The 22707-nt window shown below is 32.0% G+C and overlaps 3 protein-coding genes and 1 pseudogene across 4 annotated transcripts; 2 read left to right on the forward strand and 2 right to left on the reverse strand.

Annotated features, from left to right (window-relative positions):
- Window positions 1-175: 175 nt before the first annotated feature.
- LOC113398588 (phosphatidylinositol 5-phosphate 4-kinase type-2 alpha) lies at window positions 176-15383 on the forward strand. Of its 2 annotated transcripts, XM_026637393.2 has the most exons (11): window positions 176-508; window positions 2220-2317; window positions 6022-6132; window positions 6302-6481; window positions 7778-7916; window positions 9976-10106; window positions 10872-11040; window positions 11661-11824; window positions 11940-12052; window positions 12768-12838; window positions 13038-15383. In XM_026637393.2, exons 1-11 carry the CDS (start codon window positions 380-382, stop codon window positions 13158-13160), a joined length of 1428 nt encoding a protein of 475 aa, XP_026493178.1. In that variant the 5' UTR covers window positions 176-379; the 3' UTR covers window positions 13161-15383. The 2 variants fall into 2 exon arrangements, with proteins under 2 accessions (XP_026493178.1, XP_026493179.1); XM_026637394.2 differs by lacking the exon at window positions 6302-6481 and having other exon boundaries at window positions 178-508.
- Window positions 15384-15905: 522 nt separating this feature from the next.
- On the reverse strand, window positions 15906-17871 carry LOC113398680 (proteasome subunit beta type-3). The gene is made up of 5 exons (XM_026637543.2): window positions 17661-17871; window positions 17236-17441; window positions 16828-16996; window positions 16459-16587; window positions 15906-16058 (listed from the first exon to the last, which is right to left on the reverse strand). Exons 1-5 carry the CDS (start codon window positions 17661-17663, stop codon window positions 15948-15950), a joined length of 618 nt encoding a protein of 205 aa, XP_026493328.1. The 5' UTR covers window positions 17664-17871; the 3' UTR covers window positions 15906-15947.
- Window positions 17872-18076: 205 nt separating this feature from the next.
- Window positions 18077-19312, reverse strand: LOC113398715 (beta-ureidopropionase-like). The gene has a single exon (XM_064216958.1). The coding sequence runs from the start codon at window positions 19175-19177 to the stop codon at window positions 18092-18094; it is 1086 nt and encodes a 361-aa protein (XP_064073028.1). The 5' UTR covers window positions 19178-19312; the 3' UTR covers window positions 18077-18091.
- Window positions 19313-19865: 553 nt separating this feature from the next.
- LOC113398584 (beta-ureidopropionase-like) lies at window positions 19866-21215 on the forward strand (annotated as a pseudogene).
- Window positions 21216-22707: the final 1492 nt, after the last annotated feature.

Below are 22707 nucleotides of genomic sequence, written 5' to 3' on the forward strand. Positions count from 1 at the left end.
TTATTTTACTAAATTTTATATTTAAATAATGACATAGATTATTGTTTATGTATTTTACTCCAAAATCTATAATCAGTTCCAGTTGTACAAAAGATAGCAAAATCGTATATTATACCTTTTGTAAGATAATTTTCTTATCTGTTTTTAGAGCACCGATGGCGACTAAAAACAGCTTTTTTAACCTGTAGGTATTAATTCGTCTGTCAAAAAGCCGTTTGCCCTATTGATGGGTGTCGAGATTTCTGTAATAAATTTCTTATTTATTCAAATTCTTTGAGAATCTTTTCTATTTTATATTGCTAAAAAATGGTTTAATTACTGTAAATTCTTTTAAAATTTATTAAGTGGCTGTGCACTGACTCTTGTAAACAAATCCAAAATGTCCGTTCCCAACACTGGATTGAGCAAATTGAAAAAGAAACATATTCGCGTGAAACATCAAAAAGTGAAATTGTTTCGTGCTAATGAACCGTTACTGTCTGTTTTTATGTGGGGTGTTAATCACACGGTAATTATTACGTTATTTTTATATGATAGCTTAATGTTTAATTATTCCAACAAATTGTTGCGACAACATAAACATTATTAAGTGTTAAATTCAAGAAAAATAAATAAAAATTTAATTATTGCGTTAATACGTTGTAAGTTATAAATATTTCCTGTAAAATACAACCTACCTATATTTTATGTTATACACATTTTATAAATTTTTGATTGCTGGCAAATGATCAATAATTAAATATGTTATTGTCTTCTAAATATAGATGTTTATAACATTGAAGGATTTAAAAGCTCAATGAGAGGCCAATTACTTCTCGTGTATATGGGACAATTGTCTATTGAATTGAAAGTAAATAAAGTTATTTTTTTTAAAGGAAAAATAATAATAAGGAAAATGTAATAGTAAATAATTTTTTTTTATTACTTTAATATTTTTGTTCTGATGTTGATTTAAGAATGTTAAAGAATCTCAAGATTATATTTCTAGTTAATTTATCTCTCAGCTGAAACTTTACAACTAGAGAGTTAAAAAAAACCTTATATTTTTTATGATATTTAGCCATAATATTTGATTTGTCTCAGAAATCTTTCAACATCATATATTCAATTAAATCACTATTAAACAGCCTAAAATAACTTTGAAATGTCAAAATGACTTAATAAATAAAAAAAATATTATTCTAATTAGATTATGAAAAATAACTATCTTTGCCATTGTTTCAAATTTTTAAAAAGAAAAATCAAAAGTCAAATCTATTTGTTATTTAGTAAACTATATTTTATAAATTTAAATGGTTAAATTAAAAATATGGTTACTCTTTTTATTTAGATAATAAAAGTCTTTTACAGTCTTTAGTCTACTTTGTTTAAAACATTTATTTAAAGTAACAAATTTACGACAAGTAGGTGAAACTGGGAACCACAGATACTTATATAGCAATGTTATATAATAAAATCCCCTAAATATGCCAAATCTTCTGGTATAAGTTTTATGAATATATGTGTAGTAGTAGTAGTATGTTAAGTGTTACAAAAAACATCTAGTCATTTATTCGTATAGATCAGTGATTCCCAAAGTGGTCCAGATGGACCCCCAGGGGTCTTGCTGGGGGTCTACGTAGGCGTGAATAAAAAATGGGGGTCCACGAAAATTTATGTGCTTTTGATAGTAAAGAGCAAAAATGTAAGCATAGTTTTTATAAGGGCCTACCAACATTGTTTACCAAAGTACCTAACTAAGCAGATAATATTTTAATAAGGCAAGCAAGTGTTACTTGTCCAAACTTGCATATTAAATATTACGTACAATTTTGTTTTTTTTTACTCTTCGTCCTCAGTTTGAGAGAATCACTAACAAATTCATAGATTTTAATTGCTGAAATACTCATAGTTATATTATATATATATATATATATATATATAACTATATATATATATATAGTTACGAAGGATAGAATTAAAAGCACCCATATTAAACAAATTTAAATTTAGTTCATATATTAGTGTTTCTCTCAAACTCGTTATGGATACATGCCAATAGGTGGTCCACGAGAAAAATAAGTTTGGGAACTACTGGTATAGATAGATTTGGTGGTTTGTTCATACTAAATTTTACTTTAAAAATGTATTACAATATAAATTTTCACACATCATTATTTATTGAACTCTTCAAGAGTCTCTGTCATGTAACTAACTTGTATTCAAATGTTTTGTTACAGATAAATGAATTAAGTCATGTCTCAATACCAGTCATGTTGCTTCCCGATGACTTCAGAGCTTACTCAAAGCTCAAAGTGGACAACCATCTGTTTAACAAGTAAGATAAATGCATCATAAATGTTAGTTACAAATTTTACTAAATAAGAGTTCTATTGGGATCAGAAAATATTGTTTGATTAATTATTATAAGAGCCGAGATGGCCCATGTTTGACGGAAGGAAAATAGTGTGAGGAAACAAATATGTATTACATATCAGTCTGCCAGGTGTGCCACACTGCATTGGAGCAGTTTAGTTGAGTTGCCTCTTAACCTCTTCTTCAAATGGAGAGGATGCCTCAACCCAGTAGTGCAACATGTACAGCCTGTTACTTGAATTATAATAATAGATGCAGAATACAAACGGCTTCATAGTTAAAACTAAGTTTATAGAGATCTTAGTTATTTTATTTTTAGGGTAAAAATATCTATGTGCTTAAATCTTCTAAACTATGCAATGAATTTTAATGAGGTTTTCATCAATAAACAGCATAATTCAATAGTATGATTTATATGTATAATACATGCATATTATAGTGGAGAAAAGTCAAGAATTTTAACTTACCTATCAGTTAAAACAACAATAAGAATTTTTCTTTTTATGTTTGTTATTCTATCTAAAAGTTATATATAAATCATTTTCATGTATCCACGTCAAGCCGGGACGGGTGGGTAGCCAGCTATTATATTATTACAAAATCTCATGATGTGCATCAATAATATCAACATCAATTAAAAAGTAATAAATCAAATGTAATTTAAGGGCTATAAATATATTTTATATCTATTAGCTACTTGTTAAGTAAAATATTGTTTCCTTTTATAAATCATAAATGTTTTAATTATCTATACATATAAGAAAATTGGAGTGTCTGTTTGTAATATTAAAATAACCCATTTTTACCAAATGCATATGTATGTATACACGGTATATATACCAAAATAACATTTTTTACAATTTTTGTCTGTCTATCTGTCTGTTTGTTCCGGCTAATCTCTGGAACGGCTGAACCGATTTCGACGGGACTTTCACTGGCAGATAGCGAATGTAATAAGGAGTATCTTAGGCTACTTTTATTTTAGAATTACATATAGAATAAAAATAAAGTCACGCTACAATATCCAAATAACTTAAATTCAAACGGGCACGAAGTCGCGAGCACAGCTTGTAATAAATAAATATAGTTTATTATACCAAATACTTATGTTATACATTACATTGCCATTGTATAATTTATTATATACATAAAATAAATACTGGTTTACGAATTATGCAACAATACATCTTCATAGATAGTTGTAATATTATTTTCTATAAATATTAATAATTTTAAACAGAGAGACCATGTTACATTTTAACCACAAGATATTGACAGTATAAGTACCTATGACATAAAATTCACCAATGACTAATCATATTATGCTACTGCAGCATCTACGTTAATATTACAATGCTCCGTTTCTGAAACTCCCAGTTAAATTATTACTAGCTATTGATTCAACAAAGTTATGCATAAAATAAACGTCGGTTAGCTATGCTATTTTAATTTTGAAATTAATGAATGAAATATACTTTATTGTACACCACAAACAAAACGAAACACACAAATAAAAGTAAAACAAAATTAGTAAAATAAAAATAAAAAATTAAAAAAAAAAACGTAAAAACTAAAAAGTGTTGTACAATGGGCGGACTTATGGCTAATTAGCCATCTCTTCCAGACAACCCAATCTTACTTGTAATTGGTAAGAAAATTTATGATAAGTAATAAATTTGGCTTAGCTAGTCGGATAAAGGTACGTCACGGTACCATGCGAAAGCTATCCCGTGACGTCCGTCGAAGAGATGGCCAGGGTTACGCTGGTTTTTGAACGGGTATTCCGGAGTACTAGGGCGCGCTAGGCGTCCAGGGTACCGGCGAGTCCCGAGTACTTCATGCGGGTAAATGTGTATAGCGTTTTTCCAGCGAGAAAATAGCGGATAAAAAGGCAATAAAAAAGGGCATTTCCCGAAACTGTTAACATACTATTTATAGAAATATATGACAATGTAAAAAAACTCTTTATTTACGTGTCAGTGCGCTGAAACGCATCAAAATAACAAATATATAGATTTTTTTTTTATGCGAGTACCATCAATACAAAAGAGTTAAATAATATCTCGTACCAAAAAGTTTGTACATCTAGTTGATGATTGTAGTTTTATTTATATAATGAAATTAATATTACAATGATTTTTTTTTCGGAAAGGCATTTTCAATTGCCCTTACGCTAACGAATAGATGAACCGCCGTTTAGAGTACCTCTGAAACCGTTTGCTACTCGGTCAAGAGTTGTTTCTATATTCATGAAGTAGCTGAAATATAATGCAAACAGAATAAGATTAGTGCGCAGTTAAGGCATTAAAAACGTTATGTGTAAAGACCCGCCAGCCCAGTTATTGTCTGTTGTACAATTATTATATTAAACTCTTCGGTAAGTGAAGTTTCCATTAGCAGTCCAGTAATTGATGGTGATGTTTGGAAAACATTGGATTTTATGCGTGCACCTGTGTTTGTGCACATGCTTGTCCACTGTAATATCTTCTGTGTTGGCTATTCTTCCTTCATTCCACTGTTAAGCTGCACTTTTTAGTGCTTTTGTGTTTCGGTTGATGATCCAGTATAATTTACTTCTTTAGTTTCCAAAGTTGGTGGTGCGAAAACAAGGGTTAAACCTTATAATTTCTCACGGCGCCATGACCACACTAACACTAACCATCAAATGGCCTATTTAGTCCGCCTAGCTGTTATAAGTAAAACTAAATCAAATACGAAAGCCTTAGAAGTTGCTTACATCTGCTTAGTAATTTTATCAACGCGGTAATAGACGCGTACACACTCAGATGGAGCTGTAGCATAATAAAATAGTCATTTATGTCTGTTTAAAGTATTTGACTAATATGTATGAATATAAAAATCGTGTACAGTAAATAGAATGATTTATGTATTTTTAAAATAGTATTTTTATTAGCAATATAATTTGTATGTCAGCATTAGCGGTGTTCTTGTTAATTAAAATTAGTTACAAAATATATTTATGTTTAAAAAGCATACATTGATACAAAAAAAACGAATAATAGCCGATTTTTAAGTAATTCTTTGTTTATATACTACGTACCGACAGCATAATAATTACTAGACTAAGCAAAGTATATTTCTTATTCATAGATACCTGTAGTTTATCGTTACAAGCTATCCTACGCTTCGATCGCCGTATATTGTGTTTTAGTAATTTTACTTTTATGAATATTTATTACAAGTAACCCATTACTTATTTCTTTTACGACGTATTATATTTTTAAACCAAATTTATTCCAGTAAGTACGGTCCTAAGCAGTCCGTTCTTCACTAATTAACGAACGTCTAATGCCGCTGACCAATAGCAGCGCACGGATACGATACTTTGCGACATTCTTTTTCGAGTTGCGTGTGTAGCGTATCCGTCCGCGACTGTAGGTTGCGTGTCTAATGAATTTAAAAAATCCGTGCAACTCTGAACACGTGTGTGAATTTCCTTATTAAAGCCGATAAGTTTTCAAACCTTTCATAACGATACGTTGCACCCAAGTTCGATCTTGTAATCTTATTCCCATCGGCTCAACAGTTTAATTTTTAAAAACAAACGAATCTAAATCCGAAGATACTTTATTCAAGTCGGTTAACACAAAACTGCCACCGGCTTACAGTGTAATTAATATTAATAACACAGTTTATATGTTACAGAGAAAACATGCCATCCCATTTTAAGGTGAAAGAATACTGCCCCCTCGTCTTCAGGAACCTCAGGGAAAGGTTCGGTATTGACGACTTAGACTACAAGGAGTCCCTGACAAGGTAAGGAACTCCGCCATATTAACTAGAGACTAATCGTTCACTGCTGCGCACGTGTGGAGCGCTAACGAGCTATCGTACAATGTAATTGTGATATATTTATGTATATTTATTTCTACGCCCATATTATTCGGACTGGTATCCCCGTTCCTACCACCCATCCTGTCCCTAGGTTTAGAAAGCCAGATAACTACCTCTGCTCGAGGAGGACGAAGAGGCTTAACAGTAAGCTGAGGCGGTCGGCTACAGCGCCGTCTGGTGTCGGCGAATTGAAAGCCGATGCCCACCAAGAGGGGATATTCCACGATGCGAGTGAATTCGTCAAGCGCGGTTTGACGATTAAACGACTGAGGTCAGCGGAGTTTCACTAAGCGCTGTATGATTTTTTTTTTAAATAACAATATTTTAGTGTGCCTTTAAACTGACACGGCATTCATTCGCATATCACGGACACACGCTGTCGGCTGTCGCTGTGTATCGTCATCTTCCTTAACAAAGAGCACTCATAAATATATAATTCCAAAGATCATAAAGTGTGTTTTGAAATTGTGAAATTCAGTTTTGCAAGGTCCCTTTGGTTTTTTTTTTTGTGTTTTAAATATCCTTACTACTCCCTTTGTCCTTGAAAATGTCCCGATTCTAAAACCTTTTTAAAGCAAAATCATGGCAGAATGTTAATATTATGTATTTATTTATTTATTTACACGATGGCAGCGAGTTTATTCATGATAGCACTTTACAGAGATGCATATATAAGGTAAGCATTTAGGCACAATTAACGACACATTAAAAAAAAATGTTTGGAAATAAGATATTATAGTATTTTATGTACAAGATGCAATTATCAGTACCTTCATGCACATATCAGTACAGCACAGTTTAACTAATGTTGGTGGCGACGACGATTCGGGCTGGGGTCTATGGTAAATCATTAAAAAAGATAGTTTAAAAAAAAGCAATGAAGTCTGAATAATTTTACGTTTATTTTGAACATTCCTGTAATAGCCTTTAATGTTTTAAAAGAACACAAGAAAGTGTTATGTTTTTGAATTGTATGATGTATCTAATAGTTTGTGTGAGTTTCTTAGCAATAGATTTCTGGTTGTTGTTTATTTCTGTTTGTTTAAATTCCTCTTTTAAATATTTCAAAATGTTTAAATATTTGAATTTAACATCTTTAAATATTCGGAATTTAAACATCATTAATTTCAAGAAAGCTTACATTCAAAAGATACTCTATTCTATTTAATGATGTCATATATGTTTACCAAAAATATACGTTACATACGTACCCCTGTTTTACAAAAAAATAAATACAGATGAATTGAGAACCTCCTCCTTTTTGAAGTCTGTTAAAAAGTGTCGGTAATCATTCATAGCGCAATGTAAATATAAACTTTAATGGTTATGGTCGTAGAACAAATATAAACGTACATGTATATATTTTTAATTTACAACAGTCTGTTCTTATTGTACAGAAACCTTCATTCTAAATTTAAAATCACTTCATTGTATACAATAAAGTAACAAAGTTATGAACTCAACATTGTTCTACGATTATGACGTAATCGTTAAAGCACTCAACGGAACGAGTGTTGTTTCTCATTGCTCTTTGAAAAATTTAAATTCTCTATGGAATTGTCACCAGGTCTCAACCGATTCCGGACGACTCGTCGGGAAAGTCCGGAGCCAAGTTCTACCAGAGTTACGACAGACTCTTCATCCTCAAGACTCTCACGTCGGAGGAGGTGGAGAGAATGCATTCCTTCCTTAAACACTATCATCCTGTGAGTTTCTTATAGACAATATTTATTCCTAATATTTCAGATTTCTAACAAGTAATTACTTAGTTTTATTTATTTCAATATCTTAATGCAATTGAGTTAATGTTAACTATTGGGAAAAAAAACCGTTCTAGAGAAAACTTTTTAGTTAAAGTGAGTTTATTCGATCACGCTGTATTACTTCGCTTAGAGTGATATATGTATATTTCAACTTGATTTATTATAAATTACTGCGTTTAACGAGCAGCCCTTCGGCCATCTCTCTGTGTAAAAAATTTAAAAAGTTAAAATTTTTAATTTTCGATATAATTGTAATCATTTTTAAACTTTATTTTTGTTTTGTCTTTTATGACACTTTATATCAACAGTAAATAAAACTGATTACGGTATCTGTAACACAATCCTTACCCGATTACTGCGGGCAATCTCAGTGTATGATTGTTGTATGAAATCTGTTTATTTCGCTATTCTTGCCGATTAGAGTGTTTATATAGATGTATTGCTATTTCGTTCTAAATTATAAATAATGATAAACTGCTGAATGATTGACATGCTGAGTTTCTTTCGCTTCTCAGGTTACCCGATACGACGATTTTAATGTTAAATTAAATTATATTTGGCCTTTGTCTGCGTCAGAATTATGTTTTCAGTAGGATTATGACAGAGCTTTATTCAGGACCGGATTAAGAGATCTAAAGGCCCAGGGGCAACAAAGGACTGGAGTAACTAATTATTTTCAAATAATTTAAACAATTTCTGTCAGTCGGGTTTTTAAATAATTTATTGCGGTTCAAATTACATTATTTTAGTAAACAAATTATGTTTACAAATTAGATATGCTTAAATAGAATTATATATAATAGATATATATTAATAGATTATATAGAATAGCCACAAAACGACAAAAATGATTTCGAACTTAAAAAGTTAAATTTCAAAAGCCGGACACCTGGCAACACTACGCACGCACACGCTCACATACATAGAAAAATGACATTCTCACACGAACATACAACATTCGTCTTTCTTATATAAATGTAAAATATCTTAAATGGAATTCTACTTCGTGTATTCGGTATCTCCTAAAACTATTATATACGATGATCTAATATATGCAGAATCTAAATGCAAATACTTGATAAGTATTCTGTTATAAGTGATAGTGATATCTTCTATCTAATCTCATGACACATGCGAATTTATTTCGGTGAAATTTACATTTTGATATGATAATGCACAAAACTCTTTCCTCGAAAACGATTTGTTTAATACCAAACTTAACAAAGTATTTTTAAGTGACCTTCGATAAGGCCAATACTTTTTAAGTAACTGGTTGTGCCCCCCGCGTTTTAGGGATTGGTCGTAAGGTGTTAGGTACAGAGAAGTAGCTATGTCCTTTGAGATTCAAATTTGATTCAAAACGAATTTAATCAAAATCTGTTTAGTGATTTGATATAAGAGAGACACTTACGCAATTTATAATATTAGTACAGATTTTAACAAATAAAACAGTGTTATTACTGAGTACATTATTTTTTCTCATTAAAAAATAATATAATTTAATTCAATAAAATAATGTATTGATTAGAAACGCAACAATTAAAATATAATATATTTACAAGTATTGCAAAAATAAAATTTAGTGCAATTGCATGGAAAAAGAGAAAAATAAATAAATAGCTTATTCGTTTATTATTATTACATTAATACATTTATTTTGTAATTACATAAAAAAATTGTTCCTCAATTTAAAAATGTTTTATAACGCATTCCTATAAGTATTCCTATATATTGTTTATTGTTTGAAAGTATATAATTACTTGTGGTATCACCAGATCTCTACCTCCCTCGATTAATTTAATTTTTGGATTATAGGATTAACAATTGACTTAGCAACAAAATAAATTCTTGATTATTTTCAAATATTCCGTCGTTTCAGGAACTCGAAATGAAGAGTATACCTTAGTAGGTTGTACCGACTCAAATGTTTGCACAAAGCTTGATCACAAATATAATATGAAAACCATTTTGAGAATAACTTCTAGCAATTGTACATTTTCAGTATATCGTCGAAAGACACGGAAAGACTCTCCTCCCGCAGTACCTCGGCATGTACCGGCTGACAGTGGACGGCATCGAGCACTACCTCGTGGCCACGAGGAACGTATTCTCCAACCACCTTAATATTCATAAGTAAGTACTCTCATCAGCAAAATCCATCAAATTATGTACTTCCGTCCTGCTCATAGACTAATTAAAATGATTAAAAATGTATCATCATATAAATGCATAAAATAATTTTAACGGTTCTTTTTTTAATTAAAGCGTTGTAATTTTTTAATATTGCGTATAGCATTTGAACATTAAAATACAGAAGGGCGTGGTACGTGTATGCGTTTTATATATAAAAAAAATACAGAAAATCACCAAAGTTTGGCGACGAAATGTAGCATGTAGATTTTCTCTTATCAATATATTTTCTTATCGGGCCTATAATCAACTTTCAAGACAAGAAAAGCATCAAATCGTATGCCTTTTTTTTTTCGGTAGTCTTAGGCGGAAATCAAGCCTTTCTTCCTTCCCTTTTGCCAGATTTTTTTGCGTAGGATCGACATATCGAACTGGTGGTACATTTATGTTGAAGTCATGTAATATAATTTCACAAGATTTCGACATAAATCTACAAGTCATTTTACTAAAATAACTTTTCAAAGGTGAATGAGTGTTTTTTTTTTAATTTTACAAAGAGTTGATGATATATCAAACGTGTATAAATTAATACAACATTAAATAATCATTAAATTAATGAATAGTTAAAAAAAATATTGATCGCGTAAAACTACTAAACTATTGCGTGTAACTTAGCTTGCAGTCGTTGACCTTGAGTCAAACTCTTATTGTAAGGTAAATAAAAGCTCGTGAAAAGAGAATTAAATATTAATTACAATATAATTGCAGGAAATACGACTTAAAAGGATCTACAGTTGACCGTGAAGCATCGGAGAAAGAGTTAGAGAAGGAGCTGCCGACACTCAAAGATAACGACTTCATCAAGCAGGGCGTCCGCATCGACATCGGAGACGCGGCCAAGGAGAAGTTGCTCGAAACCCTCACCGCTGACGTAGAGGTGAGAATAGAGAGACAGAGGGAATATGTCTAAAATTACATCAAAGGTACGGACTTAAAAAAACAGCAAAAGAAATAAAACTATAGTCACCGTAGAAACACAACACATCGTAGCTACCTAGCTGTCTTTTTATATGTTGTGCTTCTGTTTCATCATCAAAAGACGCATTTACCTCAGGTGACTATATAGCCTATTCTAATTGGAGAAAGAATAAAGATAAAAAAACCTTTGATTTACGTATGTATCAAGCGATTTGCTAATAGCTCGGCTATATTGGGCACTACTAACAATTCTTGATTAATATGTCATTATTTATAATATAACACTAATCCATTTTAATTATACTTCCAATGTCCCTAAATAAGTTTCGTCTACGTTCAAAACGCAATTTTTTTGCAAATCCATAGTGAATATCATAGATTATTCAAGCTATCGACCAATGATATAGTGTCAATTCGCTGTCAAATGTTGTTTATTTGGCTTTTGATCTCTTGTGGTTGGAATAGACTATATATGAATACACAATAAAAACAATGCTAGAGTAAGGATATTATAAATAACAAGGTTTGCTGATAATATTGATTATAGTATGATTTCAAATTCCTATGTGGTGTCCCCAGTTCCTAACGAAGCTGCACCTGATGGACTACTCGCTGCTGCTGGGCGTGCACGAGTGCGGGCGCGGCGAGGCCGAGGCGGAGGCGGCGCGCCAGCGCGAGGCCGAGCCCGACAGCGACGACACCGACACCGACACCGACACCGACAACCGCCACCACGGCGACAGGTAACCGACTACGGAAAGTTGTCAGTTCAAATCATACACTATTGTCTATCCGTTCCTACCTTCTTATTGGACTTGATATTTATATGTTTGACGATTAACTGTGATAAATATACAGATGGGGCTACAATACTCCTCCCGATAGTCCTCGAGGACTGGGTCGTCAGTCTTCGTTACGTTATGAAGGTATCATACCAGAACTGGATATCTACGCTATCCCCAGCCATGATGGTAATTGTACACTTTTTATTTAAATCTGTATAGTTCATTTTACGAGACGAACTCCACTTGTTGAGGAACAAATTATTCGCACCCCATTTAAGCGATTATGTCAAACAATCCTAAGATATGATTTGTCAAATGAAGGTCACGCGTGTCAACCAATGAGCGCAAAGCTCTTTTGGGAGCTCGTTTCATGAAATGAATTTTTGGGTTCCTATTACAAAAATAGTGTGCAAAGTAGACTCTTGTCAATGTAAACCTAGATTCTTTAATGCAAGCGAAACCAAGAATGAAAATTCCGTTCAAAACAATGTGTGAGATGAAAGCTATTTATGGAATACACTGTCTTAGGAATGTCATGATTTATAAGTTAAATGTTCTATTAAAATAAAACGGGTAGGCCTTGAGAGGACTTACTGTGGCCACAATGTAAAAAATCGACATAAAATTAGTATCAGAAAATGTTCGTCTGAAAAAGTAACAGCTCAGAGATTCAGTTATCAGAATTAGGGGACTAAATTATTTTTATGGATTGCTTATGAAAACATAAAACAAATCCTATATTAAAGACTTTAAGAATCTCAAATTATTTGAGTATATTCATAATTATATAAATCACAATACTCCCAAATATTAAACTGTTGTTATTTATTTGATGAAAATATTTATGTAAATTAAATAAATTAAGTGTCATTAATACAAGTGTATTTTTTTTACATTACAGGTGCACCAAAGAAAGAGATATATTTCGTTGCTTTAATCGATGTTCTGACGCACTACGGAGTCAAGAAACAGGTAACAAAACTTTTTAATCATATAGTCCCAATAGAAGCCCCCTCCCCCCCGTAGAAGTGGTAAACAATACTAAACATGGTATCTAAACGCCTTCACATATTGGTGCTTAGCTGGTATTTAGAGTTCATAAGTTGGGGAAGTTTTTTAATTATTAAAAGTACACCAAAACTAGAAGCAAGATTTCCTTTAATGTTTACAGGCAGCTAAAGCAGCGAAGACTGTGAAATACGGGAGCAATGTTGACGGAATTTCAACCTGCGACCCAGAGCAGTACGGAAAGCGGTTCATTGAGTTTGTGGCCAAAGCCATCGAAGGCAATTAAAAATAATGACAATGCCTCTTTTAGTGCACACCATTATGTGATGGTAATGGTTTATTTATTATTTTGTTCTGAACATGTATTATAGTTTTTATTATATTTTTAATTATAATATACATAGGTATATACAAATGTTTCAATATATTTTAGTTTATTTCAAGAACAATTGAAGGATCGTACCGATCCAACTGCCTTCAAATGTGAATTTTTTTAATATAATTTGCACCATTTTGTAATATTTTTACATGCCAATGTTTAAAATTACTTGGAATTTATTTGTTAAAAATAGTTGTTAATAAATAGTCGTTATCAATATTGATATCTTTTGTAAAGGAAAAAAAAAATTGTAAACAGTCATTCCAAATTGAAAATTTACATTGGTGAAAGGAGACGAAACAATAATATATTTTAGTGTTTATTTATTATGCTTTATATAAAATAAATGCGGATGTGACAGGGTGTAAGATCATATTTTTAAAATTGATTAAGCACTAAAAGAGGCAAAGGTAACTCCCAAAAATGGATGGTCGGTGCACAACTGTCATTTAAAAAGCTTTAATGCTTTTGATTGAGTATGTTCACTCAAATCGTTCAGAATTTGAATGTAAGTTGTTTGCTAACTTTTGATAGAACATAATAAAACTTCAAATACCTTGTCCAGCTTTCATTATTAATATTTTACAAATACGATTTTAGTTTTTTTTTCTTATTTTTTTTACATATACGATTTAGTCGAAAACGAATTTTATAATCATTGTCAATTTTCAATTGTATTCAATAGCTTCTGTGCTAATGCACATAAATATTATTTTTAATAAATAAATATCTCAATTTTAATAAAACTCAATTAGCTTTGATGATTACTTGAATAACAGCTTTTTTTTTAAATGTTAAGTGCCATCGTCACATAAAGAAAAAGGTTGATTTCTATTAAATCAAAATTAAAAGTATTCTAAGAAAAGTAAGATTATGGTGACTACTTAGGGTGGTCTAAATATCAGTATATTATAATACGAGAGTCGAATGGCATAAAGCATTACAATTACTCTCATTGAAATTATATAAAAAAAGCTGTTACTCTTGTTTCTGATCTGTTTGAAAGTCTTGAACTGATATTTTAAATGTACAAGCACACATTGCAATAATTTTCATAACTCGTTACTAGCTTTTATAATGTTCAGCTATTGTAGATTAGTATGTAATGAATATTATTGTTAAATATCATTGATATAAAGTTTTGAGGGTTAAAATGAACTAATGTTAAACGCTGAATTCGGTGTAAAGTTTGATATACGATTAATGGCTGTTACGACTAGGCACTGTGATGTATATCCGGCCCGAGTGTCGCGGGAACGCTATTTAATCGTTGTTTTTGCCAATGTCTAAATAATTTGCTTAGTATCTGTCTAGCGTAGTGTTAAAATATATTGTAAGATTTTGTTATTTATTATTCTATAAAGAATTAAGACTTGGATTGTTACTGAGATCTTTGTGATGTTGTTCTGTGAAACTGTCAATATGTAACGCGGTGTTAATATTGAATTGTAATCTGTCGGATGGTAAGGATATAACCATGAAAATTCTAAAAACGATGTGTTCTAGACTTTTTCGATCGTTTGTTGTGACCCATTGTATGTTTATTAATAAATATTTATAAAAAAACCAGTATTCCATTTCAAAGGTTGATTAAGCCCTACACATTGGTTTTAAACTCTGTCAAAGATAATTTTTGTGATAGATATTGTTTAACTTAGAATTTAATTTTAATCTAAATAAGACGATCAGTCATTATAATCTTGTTCAAATTATGCACATTTAACACACAAATAATGTAAAATTAAAAATGTAAGTGATGTTTTTGGTATTTGCGAGCATTAGTTTCACTCTTTAAAAGTTTTGTAATTTTTAATGTGTCGACATTGATTCCTGAACAATGTGTTAGTCATGAAATGATTCAATATGTCATATGTGTTGCCATTGTTTAGGTCGATAATTAATTGTAATGTTACAATAGGTTATATTTTGTTAACGGTGAGGGAGCTACAGCCTACTTGGCATATATTTATTACGGATAATACAGATGCTTCGCTAATAATCGGCATGTAAGCGACATAATTGAAATGTTATAATTCTCTAGTCTAATTCCTACTCTTGTAAAGACAATGTGTATGAAAAAAAAAATTAAACTTTAATTTTTTAATTATTCGGTTTATAAAGTTTCTGCAATTAGCGTGTTTCATTTTACTTTCCCGATTAGAGCAGGTGCTTTTTTTTTAAATATTAAATCTGAAATACTTGTCAAAAATACGTTAGATTTTTATTTTATTTAACGATTGAAGCTATTGAGCTAAACTTTTATTTTACTGTAAAATGGGTGCTCTTTACGACAGAAATTCATTGCAATTAAGAAATTAGATAAAGTTCTGAAAGGAAATATTGCAATTAATTTAATTAACTGACTTAGAAGTTGGGTACTTTGCTCAATAGCAGCTATTATTCCATATAAATAATTAAGCCAATATCTGATTTAAATTCTAAAACTAAGTAGCTGGGACTTTTAATTTTCAAAAAATATGGAATTATGACTGTTTGAAAATTAGTGCTCAGATGATAGATAAAAAGTATAGTGATCTTATACATTTTCACCTATAAACAGTTTGCTACATAATAAACAATTTATCTGTATTTTGTTTTAATTTGTTACCCCATTTTTTATTAATTTACAACAAGAATTGAAAGATGAATATATTATTTATAAGATTTATTTATAAACTTGTATTTTACAGTAACCTAATCCATTCGTGTTTTGACATGCTTCTCAGTGATCTTGTCTTTCTCAATGACGTAAACCACAGCACCCCAACCAGAAATGGCGTCACGATCCGCCGCATTTACTAAAGCCTAAAAAATAACAAATTATAATTTATTAGCTTACAAAATCTTACTTTCTGTATACTCAGTTACACTTAACATACAATAAGAGGAAAAATGTGCAAAAATTATTAATTAAAATATTTGAATATTTTTTGACAATTTAATTATAAGTAGTTCACTACTAAAATATTTGAAATAGTTTTAGTCATAGTTGAGTCAGCTTAGAGCATAGTTTCATTCATTGTGTTATGTATAGAAGTCAAATGCAAACTCCACTTTCAGTTTTGGTAATATGGATGGCCTTTCAGGTTCTGGGTGTACCCTTCACTTCAAATAAAAAATCATAGACATCGCCAACAACGAAGTTCCTTTGTGTGAAACTGAATTTTTGCCTAAAAAAATAAGCATTTAAATATATAAACTTTACCTGTGAAATTGTTTCAAAGAGTTCATCGGGCTTTAGATCAGGTTCCCACAGTGCTTCACACATGCCGTACAATTGGTCGGTACAAGTACCTGACACTACAAAATCTTCCGGCTCATTGGGACAACCAATCTGAAAAAAAAGTATCAAGTATTATATATCTTATCACTTAGTCATTTTGAGTTTGTATTTTTAATATAGCAGACACGGTCCATCTCCCTTTCGCAGTGTTTATGCTGATTAATTATGTCAGTATAAATTAAATATTCAAATTAACACTCTTATTTGTAAATTTCTTCAAATTTGATCCAACACTAAAAACAGCACTAACTGAAACATAAGTTTGCTAATTGTATATATATTTTTACTTACCAGATCCATGTTGCAGACATAAGGTTGATTGTCTATCGGGTCCAAGCCAGCAATCACTGGCTCAATGAAGTAAGGGCCAAAACGTCTTTCATATAGCAAATTGGAGAGCATCGCTGAGAACGTCTTGGGCCTCATTATTCTGTTTTCTTTTAGCTCATACAAGTTCATTCTAGCAACAAAAAGACATTGGTAAATAATAAAAAAAGATATATTATTATAAATGTTAAGTGGTGTTGGTTGTACTAATAAAACTTTTTGTACACATTGTGTATAGATATATTTTTTAACCTAAATTGTATTTCTTGAGAATGAGTGACTTGTTAAATTGGTTATATTCCAAAAATATTAGAGTATAGTGATGAAAATGAATAAATGTAAAAAATAATAATTAAGAGATCGAAGTCTCACCGAAATTTAAGCCTCTGGTACACTGTTTGAGTGTCAGTGGCTAAGCCAGGGAGACCAACGAAGAGTGAGGGTCCTATCTGGTAAACTTTCGGGAAATTGGTTGATACTGTTTGGGCTTGGATACCGTAGCGCTTATCCGTGGCGATGGCCACGCAGTCTTTGCCTTTCATAGCAACCACCGCACCTCCATTGTAAGCCAAAATTGACTGAAACAAAGATATAGTCAATTAACTTAGTGTACCAGTAACTTTATAAATACACATTCAAAATTTATAATGAAGAAATAAATATACATCTGCCTATTAATTAATTTATTAAATCAAATAAGCTTAGTAACGTTCATGACGCTATTGCACCCGGCATTAATAATTAAAAACAAAGCAATAAGTAATACGTAAATAGAAAGGGTAATCAAATTTACTCACCATCTTTACTTTTATTATATATATATTTTTTAAATTCAATAACCCATTCGTGTTTTACTCTTAATGAAAAAACAAATTGTAGTTTTCGGAAATGAAAAATGACATATCATTGAACACTACACAGATAATAGAAAACAAAAAGTGTATAAATATAGATAAAAAATATTTATCGATTTTAAAACATTTGATGCGCTATTTAATGGCTATTAAAATTTTGAGAAGTATTTAATATGATGTATAGACAAAAACGTTATAAAAAAATAACCATTATATAATAGTAGTCATAAGTGTCCTTATTTTAATAAGTTTGCCAAAACTTATTATAGTACAAAATAACAGTAGTAGTAAAAAATAAAAATAAACTTTAATTTTAAGGAGTATGTAATTTATTCGCATTTAAACCAAAAGTTCCAGCTTCTTTAAATTCGTCATCATGGACACAATTTTTTTTCAATAGATTTTGCATATACATCTAAACGAGAAGTCATGTTGAACCCCCATTGATCCCTGACTTGTCGACACAAATTCAGATCTAGTTCAACAATAAGAAGACCATCTCTATCTTTAGAAAGACCTGGTGTTCTACACCCATTAGGAGCAGTAACATAACTGGATCCGTAATAAGTTCTAACTTTCTTATCTTTATTTATAAAATACTCTTCCGTACCAACTCTGTTGATACTGCAGGTGAAGTAGTGATTAGCGATTGCGGCAGTACGGGCTTCAATTCCCCAAAACGTTTCTCCAAATTCAGCGATTGTAGCCGCAGGATTGAAAACAATTTGTGCTCCATTGAGACCAAACATCAACCAATTTAAAGCATGGTGACGTCCATAACAGATGTTTACGGCGATTTTTCCATATTTCGTATCGAATACCGGATGACCGAGATTACCAGGTGCATAATATGATGTTTCACTATAGCTACCAACACTAGGTAAGTGATTTTTACGATGTTTACCAATGTAATCACCTTTTTCATCGATCACCACAGCAGTGTTCCACCATTTACCGTCCTCATCTCGTTCCAGTATTGGAGATATGATCACCATTTCATATTGTTTTGCTAACTTACTGAGGAATAACGTGCTTGGGCCATTAATAGCTGGTTCGGCAAATTCCTCCCACTTTTCTTTTTCCCCTGTGCAAAGAAAAAAAGGCATCGTCCACGTTTCTTGTAAACACAAAATACGGACATCTTCGGACGCTGCTACTTCGATGATTTTCTCAATTTTCTTGAAAATTGCTTGTCTTTGTTCGCTTATCGGCTTATCAGTCGGTAAAACAATTGAATGTTGTATTAAACCTAACCTCAAAACGTTAGGTTTTCTAAGCTCTTCTTTCTTTGCTATGAAAGAATATCCCGCGACTTCGAAATTACCCTTGACACTTTCAGCTTTCGTCGACTCCTTAAGTTCCAATTCACAATTATCTTCTGTTCCATAATATATTTTATTGAATTGCTTTAACTGATCTTTATTTAAACGATTTTTAATGATATTATCTAAGCTGTCCATTCTGTTATCACTGCGTTAGTTAATATTTACGTAAGACGCTGTGAAGTAAGTTCAATTGGTATGCACTGGTTTTTAAGTGTCTACTAACTATAAATAGATTAATAGAATGGAAACTTGATGTATTGATTAAGTAAGCGCTCATACTACAAGCGTGTTTAATACACATATAAGGTCGTGTTATAATGATTGATATACATAGTGCAGGTTTTTTTAAAGTCAATTTTTTTTTTCAATTACTCGCACCTTTGCTGCATATTGACTCTGTTTCAATGGTTTTTTTCTTAGGTTGCGTTTAAATTTAGTTTTATTTAACATAAAAACATATAAAGAATATAATTATATATGTATATATATCATTTTTAAATTTTATTTTTTTCCTTTTCGCATAGTATATCATACAAAGGATATAGAAGTACTAAACAAAATAGGTAAAAATCTAATGTTAAGTACGCATAATTGATTGCTTCAATTTTTTTATTTTGCAACGTGCATATGATTTTATCGTACCATTTTGTCATGTATGTAAATCGAAGTTTTGTTTTCAAAGATAAACCAAATATTTTTTCTCTCAGCATTGTTTGAATCTTATCACTTAGGGTCTAAGTTCATCTTTATTAACTAACACAAACATACAGAAACCATCGTCTTTTATTCATGCAGTGTAAACGGTAGGGCTATTTAAAGGCGGGAAGGATCGAGAAAGATCAGTCGTTAACGCTGACTCGAGAGAGACCAGTTATCTTTTGCAATGGACGGGGAAACACATAGCCTAGAGGCAATAATTAACAACAACCTCAACAGCCGAGATCTGGATGAGTTCAACAGGATCTACTTTGGCCGAAAAGATCACAAAGAAGTCAAAATAAAGGAATCTTCTATTGCTACTGCCAAGGATAATGACTTCGAAATCGCGGCTTACGCATTTCCCGCTAAGAAGGAGTCAACAAGACCACCAAGGATAGTTAAAGTAGGCGTCATCCAACATTCGATCGGTGTATCAACAGACCGTCCAATTAACGAGCAGAAAAATGCAATTCTTGCTAAAGTGAAAAAGATTATCGACGTAGCGGGTCAAGAAGGCGTCAACATCCTATGTTTCCAAGAATTATGGAACATGCCATTCGCGTTTTGTACACGAGAGAAGCAACCTTGATGCGAGTTTGCTGAATCTGCCGAAAATGGTCCAACGACTCGTTTTCTCCGCGAACTGGCTATTAAGTATGCGATGGTTATAGTCTCATCAATCCTAGAGAGGGACGAAAATCACGCAGACATTTTATGGAATACTGCCGTAGTCATTAGTGACACGGGCAACGTTATCGGCAAGCACCGTAAGAACCACATTCCACGAGTCGGGGATTTCAATGAATCTAATTATTATATGGAAGGCAATACGGGACATCCTGTTTTTGCAACGAGATATGGTAAAATAGCCGTTAACATTTGCTTTGGACGTCATCACGTATTGAACTGGATGATGTTTGGACAGAACGGTGCCGACATAGTATTCAACCCGTCAGCGACCATTGCTGCTGAAGCTGGAAGTGAATATATGTGGAATATTGAAGCTAGAAACGCTGCAATCACAAACTGCTATTTCACAGCGGCTATTAATAGAGTAGGGTATGAGGAATTCCCCAATGAATTCACCTCTGCTGATGGCAAGCCGGCTCACAAAGACTTGGGTCTCTTTTACGGCTCGAGCTATTTCACTGCTCCGGACGGTGTACGATGCCCAGGACTCTCTCGTACTAAGGACGGTCTTTTGATTGCTGTAATGGACTTAAACATGAACAGACAGATTAGAGACCGTCGCTGTTATTATATGACGCAGAGGCTGGACATGTACGCGGAGAGCTTAAAAAGGGTTTTGGATTTGGACTTTAAGCCTCAGGTTGTTCACGAGACTGAGAAATGAGAAAATAACGATGTGTCATGAATACTTTTGTTTTTTAATATGTACACGCTACACACATTTATAAGTTTATTGTTTTGATCACGTTGCTGTATTTTATTATCAATAAAAAAATAAAAATGAGGTATTTATTTCAATTGGCTACGATTATTTATATAATTGAAAAATTGATAAATTTATACAAAATGAAATGTTTATTTCGTAGTACTCGTAATTATAATAATTGCCAAATCAAATATCTATTATTTTATTTAAATTTGGAAATTTGATGTGCCCGTAATATGATATTTTCAAACAGCACCATCTAAATGTCCTATGTTTCAAAATGTTATATAATAAAATTAATAAAAAATATTCAGTAATATTAAAAACTATTTATAACTGATGGTGTATATTGTAATATGTTTTGCTGTATACTGTAATTGTATATATATACGACTTGATTTAAAAAGAAATACTTAATACTAACGGTTTACTATAGTTTACAAGCTAATGATAATAATCGATTATAATTAATAGAAAATATAAATTTTGTACCGAGTAGCAACCGAACCCATAATGATCATTCCAGGCAAATTCTGTTGCTTGTACAAGTTGGCCTTAGTTGTGTATTCTAAAACAATAATTATATTCTATGCACGTAATAATTACTTACATAACACTGCGCAGTTAGTTAAGTGTTAAATAAATATATAATCGTATATGTTTTTATTCAAGTCTAGAATGCAAATTAACGTAAATAAAAAGTCCGTAGTTCTTCGTTTAGTTGGTTTAATTATGGTAAATTAACTCCACAGATAACAATTTTTTTGGTGGTAGGGCTTTGTGCAAGCCTGTCTGGGTAGTTAGCGACTCATCAGATATTCTACCGCCTGACTGCCACCGTACTAAGTACTACTGTTTGGGTGGTATGTTTGTTGTGTTTCGGTTTGAAGGGTGAGTAAGCCAGTGTAACTACAGGCACATATATATACATATATAGCGATATACTTGGTGGTAGGGCTTTATGCAAGCCCGTCTGGGTAGGTACCACCCACTCATCAGATATTCTACCGCCAAATAACAGTACTCTGTATTGTTGTGTTTCGGTTAGAAGGGTGAGAGAGTCAGTGTAATAACAGGCACAAGGGACATAACATTTTAGTTCCCAAGGTTGGTGGCGCATAGGTGGTGTATGAAATGGTTAATATTTCTTACAGCGCCTTTGTCTATGGGCGGTGGTGACCATTTAACATCAGGTGGCCCATATGCTCGTCCGCCAACAAATACCATTAAAAAATATATATATAACATCTTAGTTAGGTTGGTGGCGAATTAGCGATGTAATTAATGGTTAATATTTATTACAGGGCCATTGTCTAAGGGCGATGGTGACCGCTTACCATCAGGTTTCCCATGTGCAATTATTCGTCTAAATTGTATTTTTCAGTCAGTACAAAATATAAACTTTTCGGTTACGCAGGAGCTTTTCACTCCTAACCTACATTAAATCTGTTAGCTCCATAGTAACATACCTATATTAGTTACAATTATTTTTTTATATCTCGTACGACAGTACGCCCCCTGTGGTCCAAGGTCTTTGACACAATTTTAAATTCCAATGTAATTGATAACA

This window comes from Vanessa tameamea, chromosome 14 (assembly GCF_037043105.1).
Source record: "Vanessa tameamea isolate UH-Manoa-2023 chromosome 14, ilVanTame1 primary haplotype, whole genome shotgun sequence".
NCBI classification, from domain to species: domain Eukaryota; kingdom Metazoa; phylum Arthropoda; class Insecta; order Lepidoptera; family Nymphalidae; genus Vanessa; species Vanessa tameamea.